Source organism: Typha latifolia, chromosome 5, assembly GCF_019914945.1.
Source record: "Typha latifolia isolate L0001 chromosome 5, TyphaL0001v2, whole genome shotgun sequence".
NCBI lineage: Eukaryota > Viridiplantae > Streptophyta > Magnoliopsida > Poales > Typhaceae > Typha > Typha latifolia.
The window spans coordinates 10,567,986-10,592,526 of record NC_133090.1 but is presented as its reverse complement, the minus strand read 5'-3'; the positions used below and the strand labels follow the sequence as shown (position 1 = coordinate 10,592,526).

The window sequence follows — 24,541 nt, the reverse complement described above, 5'->3', positions numbered from 1 at the left end:
GAATAAGAAAAAAATAAGAAAATCAATAATATAACCCTCTATTATTAGATGAAAAATTAAACGTAAGGATGCCAAGTTCGCTAATTAGATAAGAGGATGTAGTGGTTAGAGGGGTTCGGTGGCTCACCTACGGGTAGAGTTTGCCTTCAAATGGAGATGGGAAAGAGAAGAGAAAAATAAAATAAAGTAAAACGATAGGTTGCGAGAGAGAGGAGAAAGAAGGAGAGAGAGAGAGAGAGGAGAAAGAAGAAGAGAGCGAGAGAGAGAGAGAGGAAGATATTTCTATATGAAATTCATTATGGATTATGCAACGACTGAATCAAAAATCTCGTTGGAGATTTTGGATCAAATATTATCAAAATAGTGGTGGGGAGGAAGATGGAACTGTAATGCACATGTCGAGCATGTGTGCCTTAATTTTTTATTATTTTTAGGGTTTGAGGAATGGGGAAGAAGATGGTCGGCTCTATTGGATAATGGGGCCGACAGTCAAGGAGAAATGCAATGGTGGCTTGAAAGAGTTGGCCTTAGATTGAATCAGAAGATTGAGAGAGATAAGAGGTTAGAAAATATCAATATTATTTGGGCAATTTGCACTATAAACTAAAATTATTTATGTTTTTACCTCATTACCCATTTTAGTTTTGTTTTGCAGCTTTCCCCATTTTTTAGTTGTAAATGTCCGTAATGCTCTTCTACTCATTTAAGTGGATTAAGTCACCATCTCACACAAGGTTGTAGCATTAAATGTGATTTTTGCCTTCATTTAGTTTTACACTAATCAGGAGAGAGAAGATTTTTTTATTTTAGAACTTCTAGATTATTTGCTATAGTACACAAATATTTTAGAAATAGATTATTTGTTGCCATACACAAACATTTTAGACATTTATAGATTATTATTGTTGTACACAGATATTTCAAAAAAAAACATCTATTGTTGTTGTATGCAAATAGTTTATAAAATAACATTCAAATTATTCCAAATACAACTTTATTATTGCGGTAATTGTAGCTTCGCTTCCCTTTCTTGATCTCTTATTATGCTTATCTTTTTCGATTCTATCAATAATAATTTCCGTCGTAACTTTTACATGAAGCCTAGCCATATCATCCTGTACAAATGTTATTAGCGTAACACTCTGCAGTAGACTTTAATACCCCATAAAAAATAATCTCACAATCCACTCCGTAAAAGGTATCTCATTAATACTTTATCCAAGATCCTACAGAATCCTCAATCCCACCTAAAATGAGCATCTAATCAATTTATTAACTAAAAGCTTAACATTACAAAAAAGGGAACAAAAACAAAGAGGAGATGTGCTGCCGAAGGATAGGGAAGCCTCACCCTCCATGCACTAGTGCCCCTTCTATTGACTACGACCAAATGTGGATTTCGGAAACAAGAGAGCTCTTGATGGCAAAGGAGGAGATTAGATAGTTTGGTGGCAAGGAGGAGATTAGAGAAGATTAGTTATGATTTTTTTTCTCCACCAGAGAAGAGGGAGAACTAGAGTAAAAATAATTTTTTATTTATTTTACAAATGAGATCTCTTGAATTTAATATGATATATCCTCAAAGCTAGTATAGGGGTAATTTTAAAATTTATAAAAAATTTTGGGAGCTGCAAAGAAAAATTAAAATACATAGTAAGGCATAATTTGTTACAAATTAGTTTGATCCAATCCGTAACGATTCTGGACAGATTTGAGGACGTGACTTTTGAAGGAAGCTACGAATAACTGTTGGATCTTCTTGAATTTTGGATCCGTTATCGCCTTTGAAAAGAGCTTTCCAATGAATCCAAGATTGCATAGTTTGAATAACTAGATCTTGAGATATCAGTCGAACAGTAGCTGAAGGTTGGGTAAACCCTAGTTGATAGCCTTTCAATAGCTAGATAGGTGCTAAGTTAATTTCTTAAAATGAAGGGGCGGAAGTTATTGTAGAAGAGAGGGATTAGGAGTTAGAGGAGGCCGACAAAAAACTTGGGCGGTGGAAGAAAAGAGGTGGGAGAGGGTACCAATGGCTAGAGCAAGAGAGAAGGAAATAAAAATACAATATTGCTTTCAATTATCAGATAAACTCCAATTATGATTTCCTTCATATATTTATAGAGGCTCACCTTAGGGACCTATCAATTACGCGTTCGAATGGCTCGAGCCCATTCGAACACGCAAATTACGTTCTCTATTTTTGTGAACGCGCACAGGCGTTCGCATAGCCCATTTGAACACGGTCCTTGCGTTCAAACTCCCCCGGCAAAATCCTTTTATTTCTTCAAAAAATAAAAATCAACTTCTTCAAAAAAAATTTAACTAAATAAATAGATTCATCCCAATGAATCCAATATTGCGAGTGGAGCCAATATGGACCGAACCATATCATAATTATAAATCAATTTGATTTATAGTGCAAATCACCCATATTTTTTCATAATCTCAAAATAGGTGATCTCCACATATTTAGTAGCTAATCAGAAATTCAAAAATATTTAAATTAATCATAATACAAAATGACTTCGACATCAGGTGTTTGAACGCTTTGTCGAAATTCCAAATTTGCACTCTCGTGTTTAGACGTTGAAAATGACGTTGGTGGCAGACGGCCTAGAGATAGAGATAGATAGGAAATAAATAATCCTTCATTAATTCTTTATTAATTCTTTATTAATTATTTTTTAAATACAAACCACGAGACCCTATTTATAAAGATTAAATCGAAAAGCCCTAAACAAACATAATTAAACTAGTCTTTCTTATATTCTCAAATTATTCTTTCATCTCGCCATGAAATTTTAGATATCAAGATTGCCGATCTTATCCAAGTAGTTTCCTAATATTCAAATATCTAATAAATATCTTCTCAATATTTTTCTAAAACTATGCAAAGCTGGGTTTAACTAATTAAATAAAAATTTAATATACTAACACTCTAACTAAATTATTTAAGTAGATAAGATAAATAAACTCAATACATTGAGCTCAATATCCAATTAATGTGATCCAATTTAACTATGTTCTCATTGCTTTTTTTGTAATGCACTATAAATAATTCCTTAATTGGGCAATGATATCGATAAGTAGCAATGTATTATTGAAACAATATTTTATTTTACTTATATGATTTAGCTAAATAATTAATTTAGTGTGAAAACTTAAGCAGTTTGTTTCGGATTAGGAAGTTCATTTTAATTTATGCATCACGTAAGAGAGAAGAAAATATTCCTAAAGAAAAAAAAATAAGTCATTAAAAAGAGGTCTAAAATTATAATTTAATAAATTAAGAGTTTATTTCTGCCAATTAAAAAACTGAATAATTTTTACTGCAAATTGCTCTCAATACTTCTAATCAATTATTATAAAGTATATATATTTCAGGCCTTAGATATTGAATCATTGTCTTGTTTATTTCCTTTTATTTTATACGTGCCAAGAAAATAATGGGCAGCTTCAATCCTCGTCCAATGACTATTAAAGGCCACCAATGCGACACGAATTCCGAATTCGTTGCTTCGGTTTAGCCACCGCTATATGGAACTCGAGATGTGATATATTACACGCCTCCCTTTCAATCTATGCGGAGAATTGCTCTCACAGGATGAGGGTGCGGTCGTACAGAGCTGGTGTACCAATAACACATTCTCATTGTGGGAGAGATCGTCTGCAAGACCGGAGTGTAGGACTTTTCTGCAACCGGAACCATTCGATATCCTTCGTCTACGTATATCATTTCCTTTTTCTAACAATAGACTTGAGAATTAAGATAGTCATTTTAAGACACAAAATAAAGACAGTAATAAAGAAAATGGTTCACTAATGAGAAGATCAAATCGTTCGCTAATATCGATTCTTAGAGAGCCAAATAAACGTGAAGCAATTCCACCAAATAGTTATTGGAAACTAACCTTTCTATTGTTTCAAAGTGCAGGCCCTTACGGACAAAATCTTGATCCGCGACTGCAGCAAGTTCCTGCAAACGAGGCTGCAGACTATCAGCTGTCCCTTGTGCAAGTCTCCACATTTCCCCTGCCCCTCCCATAACCGTAACCAAGGTGCGGTGGAAGCGAGGGAGAGAGAGAGAGAGAGAGAGAGAGAGAGAGAGAATGGCATCAATGGCTTGCAGAGCCATGCGTCCTCGCCTTGCTCTCCGAACTCCAATTTGGGGTTCTCCTGTGCCTTCCCGGTTCAAAATTTCATGCCCTCGGTCAAATTCCCTTTACGGTAAGCAATCTCTCTCCGCTTTACTTTTGCTTTGATCATATGGATGAGTAATTGGTTGGCATTTTGCGATTCAAATCTCGATTAATGAGTTATGAAATCTACTCACCTTTTTTTTTGTTATCAACTTGACTCACTTTCGTCCGGTAGTTTGTTAACTGATAGATTGTTAGGTTAGATTTTGATGAAACTTTTCATCCAAATAAATATATTTTAATAATTTATATCTAGATGAATACTTTAACTTCTGAATGATAGAAATTCTCTCTCTTCTTTCTAGATTACCAAATTTACCTTTTGGTTGTTAAATTTTGCATTAAAGAAGGAGAACCAAGGATGATTATTGTCGGGTTTGTCTAGAATATGTTAGTACAAGCATGTCTCTTTATCTACTCTCAAGTGTTAACTATGAAGGAGAAAACAAATACATTATCTATTAGAGATTAATAATACCATTGTACGATGCTAAAGATTCATTACAGTTATGAAAAATTGAAAAAATACCCTTGTACTTATGGAAATTTCTACATTTATACATGATATAACTATTACTTCTAGTTAGCTCATCTGTTTGCTAGTTTGTTGGAGACCTTGAAGTTCGTATTTGTTGGAGACTTTGAAGTTCCGTATTGATCAGATTAGGTTAGAATTCCTAGTTTGACTAGGTTTAGAGATATGGAAAGTCTAAACCAAAATTGATTTGGTTTAGAAAACTGAATCCCACCGGGTTTAGAAAAAAAAAAATTTATAATCAAACTTTAAAAATTGAAACCGAGCGAGAGATGAAACTCCAAATAGTACTGAAACTAAGAAAACCGAAACTCAAGTTGGTGGGTGAAAATCCGATTAAAAGTAGAAAACAAAAATCCAAGACTGACTAGGAAAAGTAAAGTACAACAAATACCACGACACATTTTTTTTAACATGGAAAACATTTCTCGTATAGAGAGGTAAAAAACTACAAACCCATTCAAAGCCGATTGATTTATTTTACTAAGTAATAGAAACAAAACTTACTTATAATCCATTCTGACACTCTAATGCTGTAATGTTTAAGTAAACTCTTGAATAAAAATTGTCGAACTCACTATTCTTATGAAATAAAAGACCTCTCTTTAGTCCATACCCGAACCAGGGATAAACCTCAAATACAAGTGTTGATGATGGTTTAGATGCCGATATAGACGACATCCGTTTAGCTTCTCCAATACTTTTAGATCTTCTGTTGAAGCACAAGTGCTCGGGCATATATGGTGACTCTCCTCACAATAGATAAGAATTTATTCTTTGAGGGGACTAGAAAATTCTTCTAAGATGAGTATAAAATTGTTTTGGGCTCTCTTTCTATACAGTGTCTTCCTATAAAGCCTTTGGATTTTTTTTTCATAGAGGTAAGGAAGGACTTTATGTTATACTAGAGGATTTGGTTTCAAAAATTCTCGTTTTCTGTCCTATGCATATTGTCTAAATGCTCTTAAGTGTCGTTAGGACGCATTTAATGTTCTCGAGCCGGCGTCAGAACGCTAATGACTTTGTCCGGATGGGGTTCTGAAACTACATTGTTGAATCGAAAATCTACTTACTTGAATTATCTTGATTTCTTTGCGCTATCTGATCATTCATAGGCTATGTGATTTGATCATACACCTGAATATAAATTATGCAATTATAATACATATGAATTTGTCCACAAATTTGCCATTACACACTAATTGAACTTACAATTTGGTCTCCTATATAAAATGTCCCTCTAAGGTTCAAATTCTCTATAGCTGCATGCTGGAGACTAGTTGAGCTTCCTAGTTGGCTGATCAGATGGATCTTGTTTGTAAGTCTTCACTTGCTGGAGTCTGAACTCATCTATGCAATGGCTGATTGAGTTCAAAAGGCAAATCAAATCTTTATAGACTTATCTCTCTCTCTTCTCTCTCTCTCTCTGCTTTCAGAGATTTATCTTTTTCACAGCAGTAATAATTTGTAAGTTTTGGTGACTTTAGATTTCCTCATTTACTTCTTACAAACAAATTGAAGAAAAATGATCCTACTTCTTACTACTATGATAAATGGGGTGACTATGATCATGTGACTAAACGACTAATGTCTGAGCCCTAGGCTAGGTTACTAGAATTGACCTTTCTTAGTTCAAATTGTAATGAAATATAGGTTCAACATCCACTTTTTTTTTCAACAGCAGGTCAAATGATCCTGCTTCATTGAAACATAACTCTGCTGTCCAATTTGTGTTAGTGAAATATTTTTAGTAAGATGATGAGTTTCTTGCAACTTTGCAGGTCCAAGTAGCTTTCCAAGGAAAAGATTTCTTGTAATGTTTTTGTTATATGACATATAGTATAACTACCTCTATAATCTTCTTACTTTAATATAGAAGTTTTCTCATGTTGTTGGGCAGTATTTAAGTATTACAATTGAGGTCTTTCTATTTTATGTCTTTATTGCTTCATTAGGAAATCTTATATTATAAACTTATTTCTTTCATAGTTTCATGTTATTTCTACTATTTACTTTGGCCAAATATACTCCTTTTAGCTTTCAGATGTCAAGTTCATTCGGACGCCCCCTCAAAAAGAATGACAGAATTGAAGGATGATTGTTCATCTAAGACATGGAAGATCAAAATGCTATATGATGGAGATTGCCCGCTTTGTATGCGTGAGGTCTGTTCTATGAAATATATTTTCATATTTTGAGTGTCATGTATTAGTATTGTTAGATACATAAGTTCTGCTCAAGTGATCTCATCTCCGTGTTATATAAAATGCTCTTTTCTTGTGATGTAGTTGCTTCCACACGGTTATGATTTTTTTGGCCTGTAAATCATCTAGATACATGAGTCTTATTGTTCATGATGAGCCATTAGACAATTACATAAAGCTAAAATCAGTGTATCTACTAAAATATTACAATCATCATATCCACTCAAGCTTCTATTTGGGATATCTTAAAAGCTTTCATTTTGGACAAAATGTTAAGCCTTGAATAAGACCATTGCACTTTTATTGGATTTGGGAACTTTTGTCTATATGATAAGCTAGTACACCACAAACTAATAGGTTTATGTAATATTATTGTTGAGTATCAAATCTGTTTCTTTTGATCTTCATATATTTGAGCTTACGTGCATAACTTCCAAGTTCCAACCATGGTTTCCAAAATCGGTCAATTCTGACCCAAAACTATTATAGTGATTGGTTTCGATCTGGGATCAGTCAATCTATCTTGGTCGAAAATAAATTTTTTTAAGATTTAGGTTGTATCTAAATTTTATCTAACCATAGTTTCTAAAATCGGCCAATCCTGACCCAAAACTATTCTAATGACCGGTTTCGATCTAGGATCGGCTAATCCGTCTTGGCCGAAAATAAACTTTTTTAAGATTTAGATCATATCTAAAATGTATCCAACCTAGAAGACATTATGAATTGATATTTTTCGCTATCTTCTTTTTAAGTTTTCAATTTCTATTTTCTATCTCTCACACACACTCTCCTCCCACCCCTCACACTTTACTAAGCTCATCCGCTAAGCCTCTCCGTCTACTCCCTACTCTGGTGAACTAGGGTGAGTATTCTTTTTTTTCTCATTTCTCTTATCTTTTTCCCGCTCACTTTTTAACTATCTCTCTCTTTACTGTTGTTCTACAATAGTAATTTACGAGCATAAAAATTTATTAAAAATTAAGTCAAAATTTATCATAGTTTTGAGTGAGTTTTTTTTAAGTTTTTAGGCTTCATATATAACTAATCTTTATTTCCTTCTTTTTCTGTTATTTTTTCTAAATTTTTAGAAAATTTATATTTTTAAATAATATTTAGAACTTTACATAATTAAAAATAGTTTAATCTAATAGGGGTGACCAATACGACTAATACACATGCTTTTTCTAGCGGCCAATCCCGATCGCGATAGTGAGTTTCGGAACCTTGTTTCCAATGGCATGTGATTTCTTACATTGTTTCTCTTCTTTCATTATCATTTACTAGTTGAAGCTATTGCAATCTTAAAGTCATGTAGAAGCACATGGCCAATGTTAAACTATATTTGAATTTGGTGATAACTTTTTATTGTTGAATACCCACAGAAGACCATTAAAATAAGAATCTTATTATATGTGGAAACTTGTCAGTGCAAAACCAGTAATGTTTAGCAAAACTATCTTGCTTCAGTTTGACTTCTAATATGCATATATAGCATGTTTGTTGTGGTGTAATTAGCCTGTACCCCTCCTTTAGATGTACTAATTGAGGTCACCTGGAATTATTTTTCCTACATCTTGATGATTTTACAGCTATATTTCCATGTGAAGACCTACTGTCAAAAATAGAATTGTTTTTCATATCCTGAATACATTTAAAAAATCTTTAAACTTTCTGTATTGTGCATTACTCGAAGATCTATTCCATTGAAGTATTATATCTTAAATGCAATATTGATAAAATTTGACTTTCATTTTTCCAGGTAAACATGCTTAAGGAGAGGAATAGATCCTATGGAGCTATAAAGTTTGTTGATATTAGCTCAAATGATTACTCACCTGAGGAGAATGAGGGCCTTGACTATGAGACGGTATGCTATCATTTCAAAATCTGTTTCCTAGTAAAGGGCTTTGACTACAATAGTCACATTCCAATTTTGTATGATTATGATATATAAATAACTAAGATATTCATTTGCTTGTCTAGGTAATGGGAAGAATTCATGCGATTCTTTCAGATGGAACTGTTGTCAGAGATGTTGAAGTATGACATTCACATCCCTCTTGTATGATGTCATTATTTTCTTTTTAAATTGGTCCTCAATTTGTTCTCTGTTTTAGAGTACATTTTTGATGTTTACGAGAAGTGTGAGTATATTCCAATAATGATGCGAAGAATTGGAACTCTTAAAGAAAGATAAAAGAGGAAGTGCCTGGGAGGTTTGTGTGAGAGAACGAGGTTCTGACAAGATTACAAGTGGATTTGGCACCTCAAATAGAGATATCCTGCTAACATAACTCAATTAACAGCAAGTACTCCATTCCTGGAGGAATATTTATAATTAACTACATTGGATACAATACAGTTAGGGTTAGGGTCATTCATCCACCTGTGTTAGCAAGACAAGGTGACTATGCAAAAGCAAATATATTCTTCCATTAGTTTGGTTCAAAAGTAAGCAACATAAGATGTATCAACAAGAAATTGTGTCCATATTTTGTGCAATTAAGGTAAAAGAGAAATTATTTGGGTATAAAATAAAAGGCAACAAACTTAATATATTGACATTTTCAACTGAGTAGGATTCCCAACAACCTGATTCTTAATTGGGTGCCCCATGTCAAGATGATTAGCTTAAAATCCCTAATTCCTCAATGTGAAAGGAAAAAGGAGGAAAGTTCCATGTAAACACATAGTATAAGAGTTTTTCCTATCTCATGGAAAATAATTAAAAAAATAAAAAAAGCATAACAAGTGATCCTGTCACTTTAAATTGAAAATGATAGTACAAAGTTATAGTTCGGGTTGCTTTTGGCTTTGAACCTGGAAACTGAGATATTTCAACTGAAGCAGATAATTTTGACTGAGGATGATCTAGAACCAAGGTCGAAACAACATTCTTGTTGGTTTCAGCCTTGAACCGTGGGCCTTTGTCTTGGTTTGGATTGCTATCAGCAGGAAAAAATAATCCATTTTGGCTGAAATTTGAAGCCAAATTATAAGGCTGATAATAGAATATCTATTCGACACAAGCGTAACAGTTCTGCACTTCAATTAATGATGATATCTGGACTATATAAATTGAATTTCTCTTAATAACGGTGACATTCAGTTTTAAATTTGTCCTGTATATGAATAATGTAACATCTTAACAGCTTCTGTAGGAATTCCATGTTAGGTAAATTGTCAGGCACCTGAAATGGGCGATCTTCAGTACAGTCTTAATCTCCTAAATAACTAATGTCCTTTTTAATGGTAAATAAATGTCTGAATGAACGGATCAATAAAGTTTGAAGTCCATCAGAATAATGCATTATTTCTCCAATATGGGAATATTTCTTATTTGGGCTGCTGTTGCATGAGAGAATGAGCGCCATCTCTTCTAGAAGGACAAATTACAAACCTGATTAGACAAGCTGCAGTGACACTTATTTCAATGATGGTTTTGAGATATAATAGGTCACTTGATTTGTGTGTGTGCTTACAGGCATTCAGAAGATTGTACGAGGAAATTGGGCTTGGATGGGTTTATACCATTACAAAATACGAGCCTGTAAGTGGTATCTGTCTGTTCAATTTATAGTTAAAATTGATGTTTACTTCTTGTATAAGATGCTACTAGCTACAGTAACATGAGCATCCTACTTTATGAATATGTGTATAATTCAAACATGCATTATACTCTTTTATCATTTCAACTTGATCCCTATTACAATCTCTTGATGGAAAGAAATTTGTTGATCGTTCAATGATGTTGTCAGCATGGCTAATCGTAGATGGTGTCTTGTCTATGTGAATCACCCTTATTTTCTTGCACTCCATTTCTTCTGTTACCTTTAAGCTGATATTAATTCCTTCAGATATTACACTTTCACGTTTCCATGTCTAAAAATTCTTGAAGAATGACAGATATAGGCATAAAGCCACTCCCAATCTTAGTGATAGCATCACTTGTCCTGCCGCTTATAAATATGTGAGTTTCCATCTGAAATTCACTGAATTAACATCAATAAGAAAAACAGAATTAGGTCAAGTAATTTTCTTATAAGTCTGGCCTGCTCCACAGAATATTTGCCAGAACTTTATATTGTTTTTTCCAATTATCATATGTAAAGTGCCATCAAGCCATCATGCCAGCATTCTGAAATTCACTGGTTGGAAGATTTAGGAAGCCTCCACTAGCATGTTCACAGACCAACTTGCATGGTCTTGAATGATCTGGTAAGGTCCACCATGGTGTTTTCTCACCCCTAACCCAAATGGTCTAAATGTCTAACAAAGGCTCCATTGAAGATTTTTCTGTCATGCCAATCAAATATCCTTGCATCATCCAGCAACGAAGTATAGAAGAAGACCTATTAATATGGAATGTATAAGCCTATAAGGCACCATTTGCCATAGAGGAAAAGGTCACTGTGGAAGCAAATTTGATGATTTGGAGTTGATCTGATACAAAAGAGAAAACTCTCTCTCCTTTCTTCTTCCTGTCTACCTCTATTGAGCTCAATATTCTGTTTCTTAGTTCAAAGGAGAGCTTATGACCCTATCTTTGGCATCTGTAATTTGTAGCAAGCTCTCTCCAACTATTATCGGGTGATGCTTCTAGTATGTGTCCTACTAGTTCAGTTAGATTCACACTTGGAGCAACCTTATTTAAATTTGTCTAGGCATGAAATGACTAAGAGAAAGCATGGGGATGGTAACTTTGGTTTGAGGAGTGATGTTTTATCCAGTAGTTAGAACTTAGAAGTAAGCCTAAGAACAAACTAAAATACTATCCGAGTAAAATATGTAGTAATAATTAGCAATCTTTAGCCCAAGAACTAAAAAATTGGTTTGTAGCTGTGCATGTATTTATCGTTTAAAGCTATATATCATGTAAAAGTATTGATAACTAGTTAGTCAGTCATCCTTTTGTTTGTTCGATCTGATATGCTTGACAGAGAATGTAAATAACATCACCTCTATTTTATTGGTGATATTTACCAATACGATGAATATTAAACCCTGTATGTCTAGTTTAAGAAATTGACTTAGTTTTAAGGTCTTATCTTTTCCATGAATATCGGTTTTCTTCTTTTGGTATATTTGTTCAAGTAATACTTCTGACATTTCACAGGTGGCTACAATAGCAAATGCGATCTATAGTGTTTGGGCAAAATATCGTTTGCAAATCACAGGTTTGTCTTTCAAAATTTTACCTATCTAATATAAGGGTATAATTAAACAAATACCAAATAGTTTTCATATTCTAAATATTACTGAACTTAGTTGTATTATAGAAACCTGATGATTATTATGATGAATATTTCCCTTGCATAATAATATGCAACTAATGCTCTCTCTAAAATTCTCAAGACAATAGCAAATAGAAATTATATGTCACATCCATGGAACTGAATAGCGACTAAATTCAAGGCAATCTTAATGCATGAGGGTTTCTTAAGTTGAAAGTTTTTCTTTTCTTATGGATAGCACACTGAGGTTGTAGATACAATTTAAATGATGAAGAGAAACTTTAAAGTTAAATATATAAATGATATAGAGTTGGAGTCCAACTAAGGTTAATCTTATACATTAAATCTTAAACTTTATTACTAATTATAGCAATAGATTCTGTAGGCATAACGATCTTTAAACAGAAAAGATTATATATATATTTGAGATGTCTAGTGGTGGCAATCATCACCCATGAAGATGGACATGTATACTTATCTGGCATGCTATTCATTGTGTTATAAGTTCCTGATTTTTCATTACTTGATTAAAAACTTTATTTCTTGAATGTCTTGTTGTTAACAAAATTTATACATAGGTCGACCTTCGCTGGAAGACATTCTGGAATCAAGAAGGAAGCTAACAGTAAGTTGTCCCGCATTTTGTAACAAATATCAGAGTAGCGATATTACCACAGTATGATTAAGATATAGCTAATTATACTTGTTTACATTTTTAAATGACCAAAAATTGAATTTATCCCAAGTACAGTGACCATTTTAAGGATATTGCCGAATAGACTTTTTAACTAAACTTGAAAGACTTTACTTGCTTGTTTAGATTTTACTTGTGTTGGTGGTTGGTGCTTATTTAGGTTTTACTTGTTGATATTGGTAGAACTCATGATACCTTGTTGGTTTAACTTTGATTGTTTGTTAAAGTTCCTGTGCTGTAATAGGTATTGTGGATATTTGTTGGGTTAATCTTTGTCTGAGGCCTCTTCTTTGTTCAATCTCTCTCAGTGTTATCTTCTATCACCACTAGCTAGGGGCAGAGTGTGTAGTTGTTGCAAATGTGGCTAGCCAAGTTCAAGTGATGCTGCTGAAGGGATTACCCTCAGCACACTTGAAATGATAGATCCACTAGCATGTCTAACAAGGGTAGAATAGAAAAATAAAAAACAGTATGGAGTTCAGTGTTAATTCCATATCTTCTTTGAAAAATAATATAAATTCAACTAAATGTCATGCACGCCACCTCTTGTACCAATGAACATAACAATAAAGAAGATCTATCACAGGAGCAAAGCTTCGTTGAGACATTCTCGTCTCTGTTACGAATCATATCTAGAATGATCTAGACGTAAAAAAATTATGATATTTTAATGAGAGGAAGCATTAGAAGTCACGGATCGAATGTCTTTAGTTTCACGTAATTTTGAGGTCGAAGTGAAAAGATGAAATTAAGATAAAGAAGAAAGGTCAGAATTGGACAGATTGATAATTATCTAACGTTGCAATGGTCGTCGGAGAGTGGCGAATGACCAACAGTGGTGGTGGACGGCCGTAAGGTAGAGTGGCTACTGGACGTGATTGTTGCTATGGATTGGAGGTAAAATTACGGTTCTAAGTTAGATCTACTCCTAAAAAAATAAATGGCTACGATTAATTTACTTGTACTCTTGGATTATCTTATTCCTACTTTTGGAAGTCTAAGAGTAAAATATAATTCTTAATTATTCATTGGATGCTTAGATGATTAAATAAAGCAGCCCAACCCCTCTATATATAGAGGTCGGGTACAATAAATCCTAATATAATTAGTTATAAAGGCTTACACAACTCGAACTAGGATTTACTTTAAAAACTTACTTGAGTTATTTAGACTTGTCTTAAGATTTATATGACTTAATAGTTTACATAAGCATGAATTAATTAAAAAATAAATAGACTCGATTTATCCAGTTCAATATTCTCATGATGTGATCCGACCTGACCCAATTCGTATCAGTCTGCCTTAAGTACTTTTATTTAGAGTTTAAATTAGTGGAATCATTCTGCAACAATTTCAGAATAAAAGTTTTAGAAGTTAAATTATGAAAAATGCCATCCTAGCTGTGACTCATTATAAACTATTCATGAAAGTTTGTTATTCTTTTTTATTGATGTCTTTTGCATATATTTTTGAATAATAATGGTATTTAGGAGTTACATCTTACATCTCAAAAATCTGCCATTTTTTCTAGTTTCAGAGATATTGCAAAAATGATTTAATTAACACACAATTATCCACGAATGCTTTTTCATACTAACATGAGTGAGTTTTCATTACATTCAGGCTATATGCAATGATGATAAGGTTTGCAGGAAGTAAGTCGCATCACATTGATCAGTTCCAGTGGGTCCATTAGCTGACGATTCAGGCTAATGGCATGAGAATTTTCTTGTATGAAGATGTTTTTTATTAAATGTATTTATCATTACTTTTTATTCTCCAAGAAAGAAAAAACTGATGGCAGTCTGATGTGTAAGCTAGAGAACACTTTAGAGAACAACTGATATTTTATACCAATGATATGTAATTTATCTACAAGAACAAAGAGAAAAAAAAGTAGATGCATATATTTGTTATTCCTTTTATACTTCACTCTCAAAGTATGTTTAAAGCAGTGTTACAATAGGACACATTTGCTCACAATTCCATCAGAGGGGAACTCCAGAAGAGAAGGAAAAATTCTCTTTCTTATGTGCTCACCTTTCTAGTTTGGATAAGTTTGATTTCATGTTTATATAGAAGCATATGTATTAGAAAATAGATGTATTTGTAGAAACTATATCTACAGAAGCAAATCACTTGTTTTGTTGTTTATATTTTGTGAAACCTTTTCTGTTGACACATATTTGGCTTTATACATTATTAGTTTATTTGTGAAAAATATATTTGGTATCAAGGATAATATTAATTTACTATAAATCTCTTGAGATTAAATATATTAAAATGCTTAGTAAAATATTTAGAATCAAATATTAAAGTACTTGTTGGATAAGAGAGAGCTACTTGAAAAAAAAAAAAAAAAAGATTGCAGCATAGAAACCCAAAACTCAATTCTAGATTAGTTAAAAAGTTGTTTAAATTGGAGAAGAATACTTGAGTTAAGAGAGAGAGAAGAGAGTGGGATTTAATTGTGTCAAACAAAAAATTGTATTTCAGATGTTTTTTTTTATATGAGAGAGAACGAGAGGGAGTTAATTTAAAATGCTGTTTTTTGAAATGCACTTAATTAAATGCTTGTCAAAAGAACTGCATATGTGCTTATGATGATAGATAGTATCTCAAAATACTGCTATACACCAAAGCAAATAATATATTTAAGCTTAGATGATGTATCTATAGATGCAGAACTGACTGTTAAATTGTATCTTATATTTTGAAGTTAAAATAAAATTGTACTTTCAAACTCTTCTATCTTCTTCTATATATCCTCATGGAATGAAAATTTTCAACCATCTTAAAAATATGGGTAGAAAATTTATATTTACTCAAAGAGATTATTAATATTATAAGTGTATTATGAAAATGTATCCTTTTTCTGTTAAGTTTGGATGAAAATTTTAATAATTTCACATTAATCTAACCTATAATGACAAAGAGCTACAAGTAAAAGTTGGGAGAGATAATTTAATTTTAGACAAAAAAGTAAAAAAAAAAAAAACACCCAAAGTAGAGTCTTTGACCATTCCAAATGTAAGCACCAAATATTATGTCCCATATGGTAAATAAGTCAAGTTCAATAAAAGTCACTAATTTAATTAATAATTTTTTTATAATCTTTAGCAAATTAAAGAGTTGTTATTGAAATAGACAATAATTTTTATATGCATGTATAAATTATTTACATAGTTTAATTGGCATCTAACATGGATTAAAAGTTACCAAATATTGTAATAAATAAGTTTGTAATTATCCATCTGGATACATTTTCTAGTGAGCAGACTTGGAATAATATTCTGAGAGTCAATAGAGAGGAGGGTTGAGAGAGAGAGAGAGAGAGAGAGAGAGAGAGGTCCAAAATCCAAATAGAAATAGTGAAGCTTGGTGAGAGAGCAGTGAGCGCAACCAGGTCAGACTACTTGCAGCTTCAGAGGAGAAAAGAAGCGAGGTGGGGGGGAATGGGAGATGCGATGGGGCGGCGGACGTTACGGTGGGCGGGGCGGGCGGACCATCTCGGCGGCATCCCTCGGGCGGTGGTGTTCACGGCGGTGGGGGCTTTGGCCAAGGTGGTCACCAACCTCCTCAACTCCACCTCCGTCCACAACCCCGACACCCTCCTCCGCCTCGTCAATTACCGCCCCCTCGGCCGCCCCCTCATCACCGTCAGCAATCACATGTCCACGTGCGTTCCTCCTCTTTTACCCTCATCTCAAAAACTTATTGTTTTAAAGATCTAATTCAAATAGAAGCAATTTTTTTTCTTTTCCTCTCTAGTTCCGATTATTGATCTTTAAAAAAAATCTTTTTTATTGAAGAAGATATTGGACATGAAGCACTGAACAATATGTTACAGTTAAACATAGATGTCTATTAAACGGATAAAGTTGTTTAGTTTGGCTGAATCAAAGAAAGGATTTCCTTATAGTTTTGTCTCCTTAATAATAACAAGGTACCTGGCATAAAAATAAACTATTTGTGTGATGCATTGCTGCCAGATTCTTGATAATGAAATTGATTTGCAAAAGCTGGCTCTTTGTTTGATACAATGATTGATTGGAAGAGAGTGAGATAAAAGATGTTAAACATTAAGTACTGAACCGAATCCTTCATTTATTTTCTTTGGATTTTAAAAATCTAGACTCCTATGTTCTTAAAGATTAACACAGATGATTGCTAGTTATAAAGTACCACATCTTACTAAGTGTGCTGATTGTAAGGCAGGTTGGATGACCCACTTATTTGGGGATTTAACGGTTTCCCTTCTGCGGATGCAAAACTTGGAAGATGGGTTCTGGCAGCAGAGGACATATGCTTCAAAAATAAGTTTTTATCATACATATTCCGACTAGGTAAGTCTTCCCTCTTTTGATGTTCATTTTCAACTTATTTGATGAGCTTGCTTGCAGTATTTGTTATCTTAATTTTATTTCTCCTGTAGCTGAATTCTTGATATCCATAACTTGAGGTCAATGTGGCTTTTTCAATCGCCTTTCAAATGGAAAGCAACCAATAAGATGGTTGGAAATCTTTGCTTCTAATGCTCATGTGAAGTTTTGATGCTAATTTTTAGATGTGCCTATCTTATGAGTATATCTTCTTGTTGACTTGTTGAATAGTCAAAGTTATAATTCTATAAACTGATCTCACCTGCAATGTGGTGGAAGCTTCATGTCTGTTTTTTCAAACAGGCTACTTCATTCTTTCCAGATTCTCTTATTGACAAAATCAGGGAAAAGTGTGCTTTTGCTAATCAGACTATGTTGAGTATTAAGCCAAACCAACTACATGTCAAAAGAATTGGTCATGTAATGTCATCTTATAATATGCTTTACGAGTCATATAACAAATGAAGTTGGTATTTTTTTCGTTTGATGCGTCGGTACTTGTGCCTTAGACTGACATGGCTGCCCATATTTAATTGCAATGTCTCTTCTGCCAAAATCTTTTCACATAGAGAAGTTTGGGAGTTTTCTTTATGGTGATATGCGCTTAAATGTTGACTGAATAAATCATAATGTCTGCTTTGTTCAGGAGCCAGACTATATGATTTTATATCATTCTTCTCCTTTTCTTCTTTGCCTCAACATAAGGTAGTATATTACCAAAATATTGTTTGATTCTTCTTATGTATAATAATAAAGCTCAACAACTTTTGTATCATGATAAAATGCTCGAGTAATAAAGAGGTCAAAACATCATTTCTTTATTGTTATATTAATAAATAGAATTGGACATGCCTATGTGAGATTGTTATCAATTTGGTTTGACATAGTAGTAGAGATTGTGAAGTTGTTTTTTCTTTCTATTTTGGAATTGAGTTTCTTTGGAAAGTTTTGGCACCCAAAAGTTAAAACTATTGAAACAAAAAATGTTTATATGATTATTACCATTTTTGCCACTCTGTTAACTCACTAATTGCTTTAAAACCTTAAGTTGTTACTTGCTAAAATGGTGGTTTTATTCTTTTATACACTAATATAGTAATATTTCCCACACTTCTAGGCTCAAAATTTTTAATTGGCCCAGGAAGTAAATTTGAATTAAGTGGATGGAAGTTTATATTTTAAATGACATATAGCCTCGCTAGACTTGAATTCATGACCTGTTATTTTATTCTCTTAACATACTCAATTGCCATTTCATCTCCAGGACTCATTATGTACTGCTACCGCTATGATGGCCCTTATTACAACTAGTAGATCTTCAATCATATATCTTGCTACTATCAGTTCTACTAGTTCCTTTTTGCAATGCACTATTGCTGCCAGTTACAACATGGTAGTCATCGGCATGTTGCCAGCACTTGCAACTGCCACCATGCTGCTATCATCCTATTAGATGTACCACTAGAAACCCTCATTGACTTTGGTGTCTCCTTTCTTGTCATTTTCACATTTGTAATGACTATTATTCCCTTTCTACCACCATCAATTTTACAATCTGCTGTACTGTTGGATATCTCCTGTTGTAAGTAGTGGTTTTTTTTCAGACCAGTCTGTGTTGTGTTTTCGACTGCTCACTTTTCCACAATTTATAAGCTTCCTATTCATCTTCAAAATTTTCATATCTTTGCTGACAAAGTGAAAACAGAACTTTGTGACCATAGGAATTAGGACATTCTAGAACATTTCTCTAGTATTTCTTGTATGGATAATTGTTTTCCTTTTAAGCAAGGATCTACTAATTGAACTGAATTGATTCATTATATGAATGATATTTGTACTTTTAAAATGTTAAAGATACAGAAGGCATTTATATTTGTATCTCTCTTTAGCCTGTGTATTTTGAGTTGCTTATAAGCCCTTTTCCCTTAATGCATACTTTAAGTCCATAGTTTGGCTTATGTTATGGCCATGAGTTCCCTTTCAAAGATTCTTTAATTGTGCAGGAAAATGCATACCTATAACAAGAGGTGGTGGAATATACCAAGAACATATGAATGAAGCTCTTGAAGTACTGAGTGCTGGAGGCTGGGTACTAAGTCTTTTGTTATCCTTGAATCTTTGTGCCAAATACAATAATTGGCTTCTTTATCATGAAGTGTCCTAATGATGTTAGTAACTACGATTTGTTTCTGAAGCTCAGTATAAACTTTCAAGCAGTTGCATACATTTCCTGAAGGAAAAGTGTCCCAAGAAAGTGCACCTATAAGACGTTTGAAATGGGGAACTGCCAGTCTTATCGTCCGAGCACCTGTAACACCTCTAGTTTTACCAATTATCCACTCTGGCTTTGAGAAGGTATGCAGGAAGCTCACTGTTTTTCTTTAAGCATCTCATGTTTTTTCACTGCTTCTCTTATGAAAATGCATCTGACAAGGTGTAATAAATTAATTATGCTTTTCACAAATATGATGATTACAAATCATATCATCAAATTTGAAGCATTTGATATCTCATTAGCTTGTATCCTGAGACAAATCTGTGAGGAAATTAATTACTCCCATAAAATATAATCATACTATTAGTCTATTACGAGTATAATCATGATCTCACTTCCTAATCATCCTCCAGAATAGCTAGTCCTGGCTTCTGGCGAATCTGGCCTCATCTTTTCATCGTGCTCTGGTAAATCAGAAGTTATGTCTATCATCTAATTTTTATCTCAATGTATGATTTTGTAAGCGAAAGATGTTTTCAAATTTCATGCAAATATCAAACATCTATTCCTTATTAGATGTGCATGTTTGTGTTATGTAAACCGGGTGTACATTGGCAATTGGATTTCTAATTTAAATCAACAGGTACTATAATTTGCATCATTCTTTGTGAGTTGGATCCTTTTAAAGAAAGGTAGCTTACAATTTTGATGCACATTCCTAGTCCTTTAAGCATCGTTACAATGAGACACATGTTAAAGAAAGATATGGGAATGGAGACATGGGGTGGTTGATATCAGAAGCTGAATGCTGAAGGACTAACCAACGAAGATGTCAGTTGAGACCTATGTTAGTTGATTCATGAGTATTAGTAATTCATTTGTGCCATGCAAGATAGAGGTTTCATGCCATTTGTAGATGTTTCTTTTGAAGTTGGACCTAAAGAGACCTGAATTGACAACATAAGCATGACCAATATCAGAACTAGCCCTTGTATTAGTCTTGGTTCATTTCTGGACCAATATTTCCACCGTAACTGTAACTGATTCATTTTGTGCTGGGAATTGATCAAACTTGTGCTAAAACTTCTAGTGCCGCTGGCGGTATTAATACCTTTCCTTACTTCTCAATACTATTGATTTCACCAAGTAAACAGCATCATTCAGTGCAAATGCATTGAACTGATTATATTTGAAGCAACTTTGATCCTGCATGAATGCTTACTTTTCGTTGTGTTCATTCTTGTCAAACAACCTCTCAGCGGCAATTTTTCTTTTCAGCTATATATTTTCTTAGTTTCATCTTTTGTGGGACTTCCAGGTGATGCCTGAAAAATCATTTTTTGGAAGGCGACCACCATTACCTGTTTGCAACAAGGATATTCAGATAATCGTTGGCGAACCAATTGAGTTTGATCTTCAGAGCTTGAGGCACACAGCGAGGACGGTATCTCAGGAATCATCAGTACACAGTTATGGTTGGCCAAGTATCTCTCCTGATGGTCTTAATGAGGCCGCACAAAGATGGCTGTACACCACAATTTCAGATCAGATCCGAACTGTAATGGAGAGATTGCGGAACTTCGGTTCCACACTTAGAAAAACTTAAGGTATAGCTATTAAGATTTCCGCATCTTATCAGTAGAGCATTGGATTTTCTATTTTTACTGCAGGTTCCTTTCCCTGCATAAATTTGAGGTCTTAGCTGTGGGATCAATGGAAGATCTAACTTGATTTAAACAGATGGATTACACTTTTATGTCAGGCTCTTTAGCATTCAATAAGCGGGACATTTCCCCCTATTAATTGTTGCCTTGGATAATTGTATACCAATAAATGTTTTCAGATTGGTTGGATAATCAAGTAGTTGATTAGCATACAAAAATAACTGTACAACAAAGTCATTGTGCACTTGAAACCTGAATCTATTTGCTAGTTGGATGGTCCAAAACTGTGCATAGAGAAAGTAGAAACTCTGACAAAATAGCTTGAGCTTGTATGCCATGTATTGTTTTCTATTTTCCTTTTTCACTGCAAAGGCCGTCATCCATCTCATCGATGATTACAGCGACGTAGCTAATTGACATAACTGCTTCTGATTTAGTACTTCTGCAGGCAATTACCATGAGAATGATGAAGGTATACTCTTATCTCAATTTAGTACTAAATCATTTCCTTTCCTACCTCTTCAAATCTGTTTTACTGCTTTCCCAACAAGTAAGTCTTGAGGTCCTGTTTCCTGACTCTCTTAACTCGAATTGGAGGCATTCTTTCTCTATGGCTTTTTTTAGTCAATACAATTATTCGTTACTGTTATTATTTTCACCAAACACACTTTGTGATGATGATCTGATTCTGATCAGTCTCAAATATTTATATCATTTACATCTGCAGGTTAAGATGTTTAGAGTTACTGTTATTTATACTAAGAGACAAGCATTATGTTTATGATAATTTACCGAATTGCTGTTTGTATATTAATAAAATCATCATTTCAAGAATTGTGAAAGGTTTTGCTCTTTGGCTATGTTTCTTTATTAACTTCTCACAGTAATAAAACATGACAATGAGTAAACCAAGGTAAGCTTTTAAATAGGTAAGGAAATGAAAATAGTATGCATTGCTGCTCATCTTTTGCTCACTTTTGCAGCTAAAACGCTCATTTGTTTCTTAATCACACCATGGGGAATGGGATAAAGGATAAGGCCTCCAAAACTATACATTGTCAAGCACTCAAATAGTAAGTCACTTTCTTATTGATTAAATAAACTATTTAAGTATGAGCACAAAATGTACTCTCTTTAAAAAAAAAAATTATTGGTATAAATGTAGGTTAAGTGGATTAGACAGTATAAATCAGCACTTCTAATTACAAGCCCTAGTGAACTCTATTTGTTTGTCAACTAAGTATTAGTTTATTCCAGTACAATGAGGTATGTTACTAATATACTAACTGAAAAATAGCTTATCTTAATAATAGTTTATTAATATTTCCTTTTCTAGTCTCATCTTCCATATATATTTTATATTTACTAACTTCTATTTTATCTTTAAAAAAAGATTACGTTAATCGATCTTTATTCTCGTCGTCCATCCTTTCAAAGCATAGTTTAGACATTTTTAAAAAAAAAATAATATCATGGATGTTGTGCATGTACAAGAAATGAGCATAGTTAAATTAGTTTGAAATTTATTTTACACTTTACGACGAACTTATGTGAAGAGACTTTGGAACTCCTATTCAGGTTTGGGGTGTGATTGCCCAGCACCTGAATCTGAATGTATCCTTTAATATCAATGCCCACTGGTTAGGCTATGACTGGTCACATATTAATGATAACTTTGACAAGTTTAAGGCTATCATAGCTACTATGATATAGATGATCTGGAAAGCTAGAAATAGGAGATGTTTTGAAAACCTTAATCCCAGTGTAGATACCATTGCTTGCTTGGCTAAGTATGCAGATGGCGATGGAATATTACAACCCCTTCCCCTCCCCCCCTCACAACACAAGAGAAGTTTGGTGGAAGTCAGTCAGCTGGATTCCTCCTCCGCTAGAGATGTGCTCAAGGTTAATTTTGACGAGTCTTTTGACCCTTTGGCTTGAGCAGAGTTCTCATTGCAGTCTCAAATATCATATCGACCTCATCCCCTCTCTTGGCAAAAAGCCTTAGCCCTCTCCACTTTTGTCTCTCTCCTTATTTGCCTCGTATGTATATGACTGGTAGAAGGTTATCATTGAAGGAGATTCATCCTCCGTCATAACCACTATCAATCAGTGTTGGAGATTCGCCTGCCTCCTCTAAGTATCCGGAGTATTATATTCCAATGCACTCAGATACTGACCACTCTCCCCCATGTTAGCTTCTCGCACACTTACTGTGAATGTAATGGGGCAACGAACGAACTGCATTGCCCATTTTGATAGATCATCTATTTTTTTGGATTCTAGGGATGACCCTCTAATCTTAATTGTAGGGTCATCCCTAGAATTGGCCTCTCTTGTACCCACCCAAAAAAACAGGTGAGTTTTTGACCAAATTGGCCTCTCTTCTAAATATTTTTTATTAATATATATTGCTCAACAAACGTATTACTAAAAAGGATCTACTACATTGTATCTCTAGAGTAAAACACTACTAAAACACTAACTTAAACGAATTTTTATAAATAAAATGTTAAATATTTCAGCTTTTTATAACGATTGAGTGAAAACCTAAAAAGCTTATGAAATTGGCGTTTTAGGTAGTACTAATAATACAAAAATCTCCTTTAGTTAATGAGTTGGAAGATAAATAAAAATTAAAATAAGGCTAGTTTAGTCGATCACTCTTTAAAGATCCCAAGTACCACAAGTTGATTCCGTACTCAGTTGGTAGGACATTTCTGTCGATTGATGTGAATGGAAGAGTAAAATAAGTGGTCCTTAATCTATTTATTGTTTTAAACTTTTTTATAGAACAAGTCCTCGGTTTTTAGGTGTTACAATTAATATACTTTAAAGATATAATTATGTGCATCTTTCTCCATTGACTTGAGGATCGTGACATTATCTATTATTGCACATGCAAAATAAAATCTTAATATATATATATATATATATATATATATATAAGTATAGGTGTGAATATCTTATAAGCGTCTACCATTATGAACAATTTTCTCATCTTTTACATGAGGGGATATAGAGCGTATGATTGAATTAATTATTTGTGAAATTTATATATTTTTTTATTTGGTATGAAGATAATGTGCTGGACTACGAGTAATAATGAGTCAGATTAAATGTTATCCAAATTCGTACTCCAAGATAGTGACATAAATATTAGTTGAAAATTAATATTTAAATTGATATTTACACTATATCATTAAGTTTAAAATATTATAAATATAACGATACAAAAGACTTTTTTATGCTTTTATATAGTTCTCCCATCTAGTTTTGCATATATTTACTTATGGGTTTCAATAATCTTATATAGTTATTTTATATTTGTGGTTGTACTCAGCGGATATGATAATTAAATTCACGATCCGATAATTTTACACTCCTAGACTGGCATAATAGCTGCGAGGA

The 24,541-nt window shown here is 33.4% G+C and overlaps 2 protein-coding genes and 1 long non-coding RNA gene across 4 annotated transcripts; all 3 read left to right on the top strand.

Moving 5' to 3' along the window:
• The first annotated feature begins 4,016 nt into the window (after positions 1 to 4,016).
• Positions 4,017 to 14,794, top strand: LOC140788994 (uncharacterized protein At5g50100, chloroplastic). Its single transcript, XM_073138561.1, has 8 exons — positions 4,017 to 4,227; positions 6,772 to 6,899; positions 8,701 to 8,808; positions 8,925 to 8,981; positions 10,426 to 10,491; positions 12,058 to 12,118; positions 12,754 to 12,800; positions 14,493 to 14,794. The coding sequence occupies exons 1-8, from the start codon at positions 4,110 to 4,112 to the stop codon at positions 14,526 to 14,528; spliced, it is 621 nt and encodes a 206-aa protein (XP_072994662.1). The 5' UTR covers positions 4,017 to 4,109; the 3' UTR covers positions 14,529 to 14,794.
• A 1,337-nt stretch (positions 14,795 to 16,131) lies between these two features.
• LOC140789958 (N-acylphosphatidylethanolamine synthase) lies at positions 16,132 to 21,381 on the top strand. Of its 2 annotated transcripts, XM_073139886.1 has the most exons (6): positions 16,132 to 16,548; positions 17,088 to 17,215; positions 19,255 to 19,340; positions 19,469 to 19,606; positions 19,880 to 19,933; positions 20,785 to 21,363. In XM_073139886.1, exons 1-5 carry the CDS (start codon positions 16,325 to 16,327, stop codon positions 19,886 to 19,888), a joined length of 585 nt encoding a protein of 194 aa, XP_072995987.1. In that variant the 5' UTR covers positions 16,132 to 16,324; the 3' UTR covers positions 19,889 to 19,933; positions 20,785 to 21,363. The 2 variants fall into 2 exon arrangements, with proteins under 2 accessions (XP_072995987.1, XP_072995986.1); XM_073139885.1 differs by lacking the exon at positions 19,880 to 19,933 and having other exon boundaries at positions 20,785 to 21,381.
• Positions 21,382 to 21,997: 616 nt separating this feature from the next.
• Positions 21,998 to 23,210, top strand: LOC140789608 (uncharacterized). The gene is made up of 3 exons (XR_012109215.1): positions 21,998 to 22,203; positions 22,709 to 22,744; positions 22,899 to 23,210. It is a non-coding gene; the product is annotated as an uncharacterized lncRNA (long non-coding RNA).
• Positions 23,211 to 24,541: the final 1,331 nt, after the last annotated feature.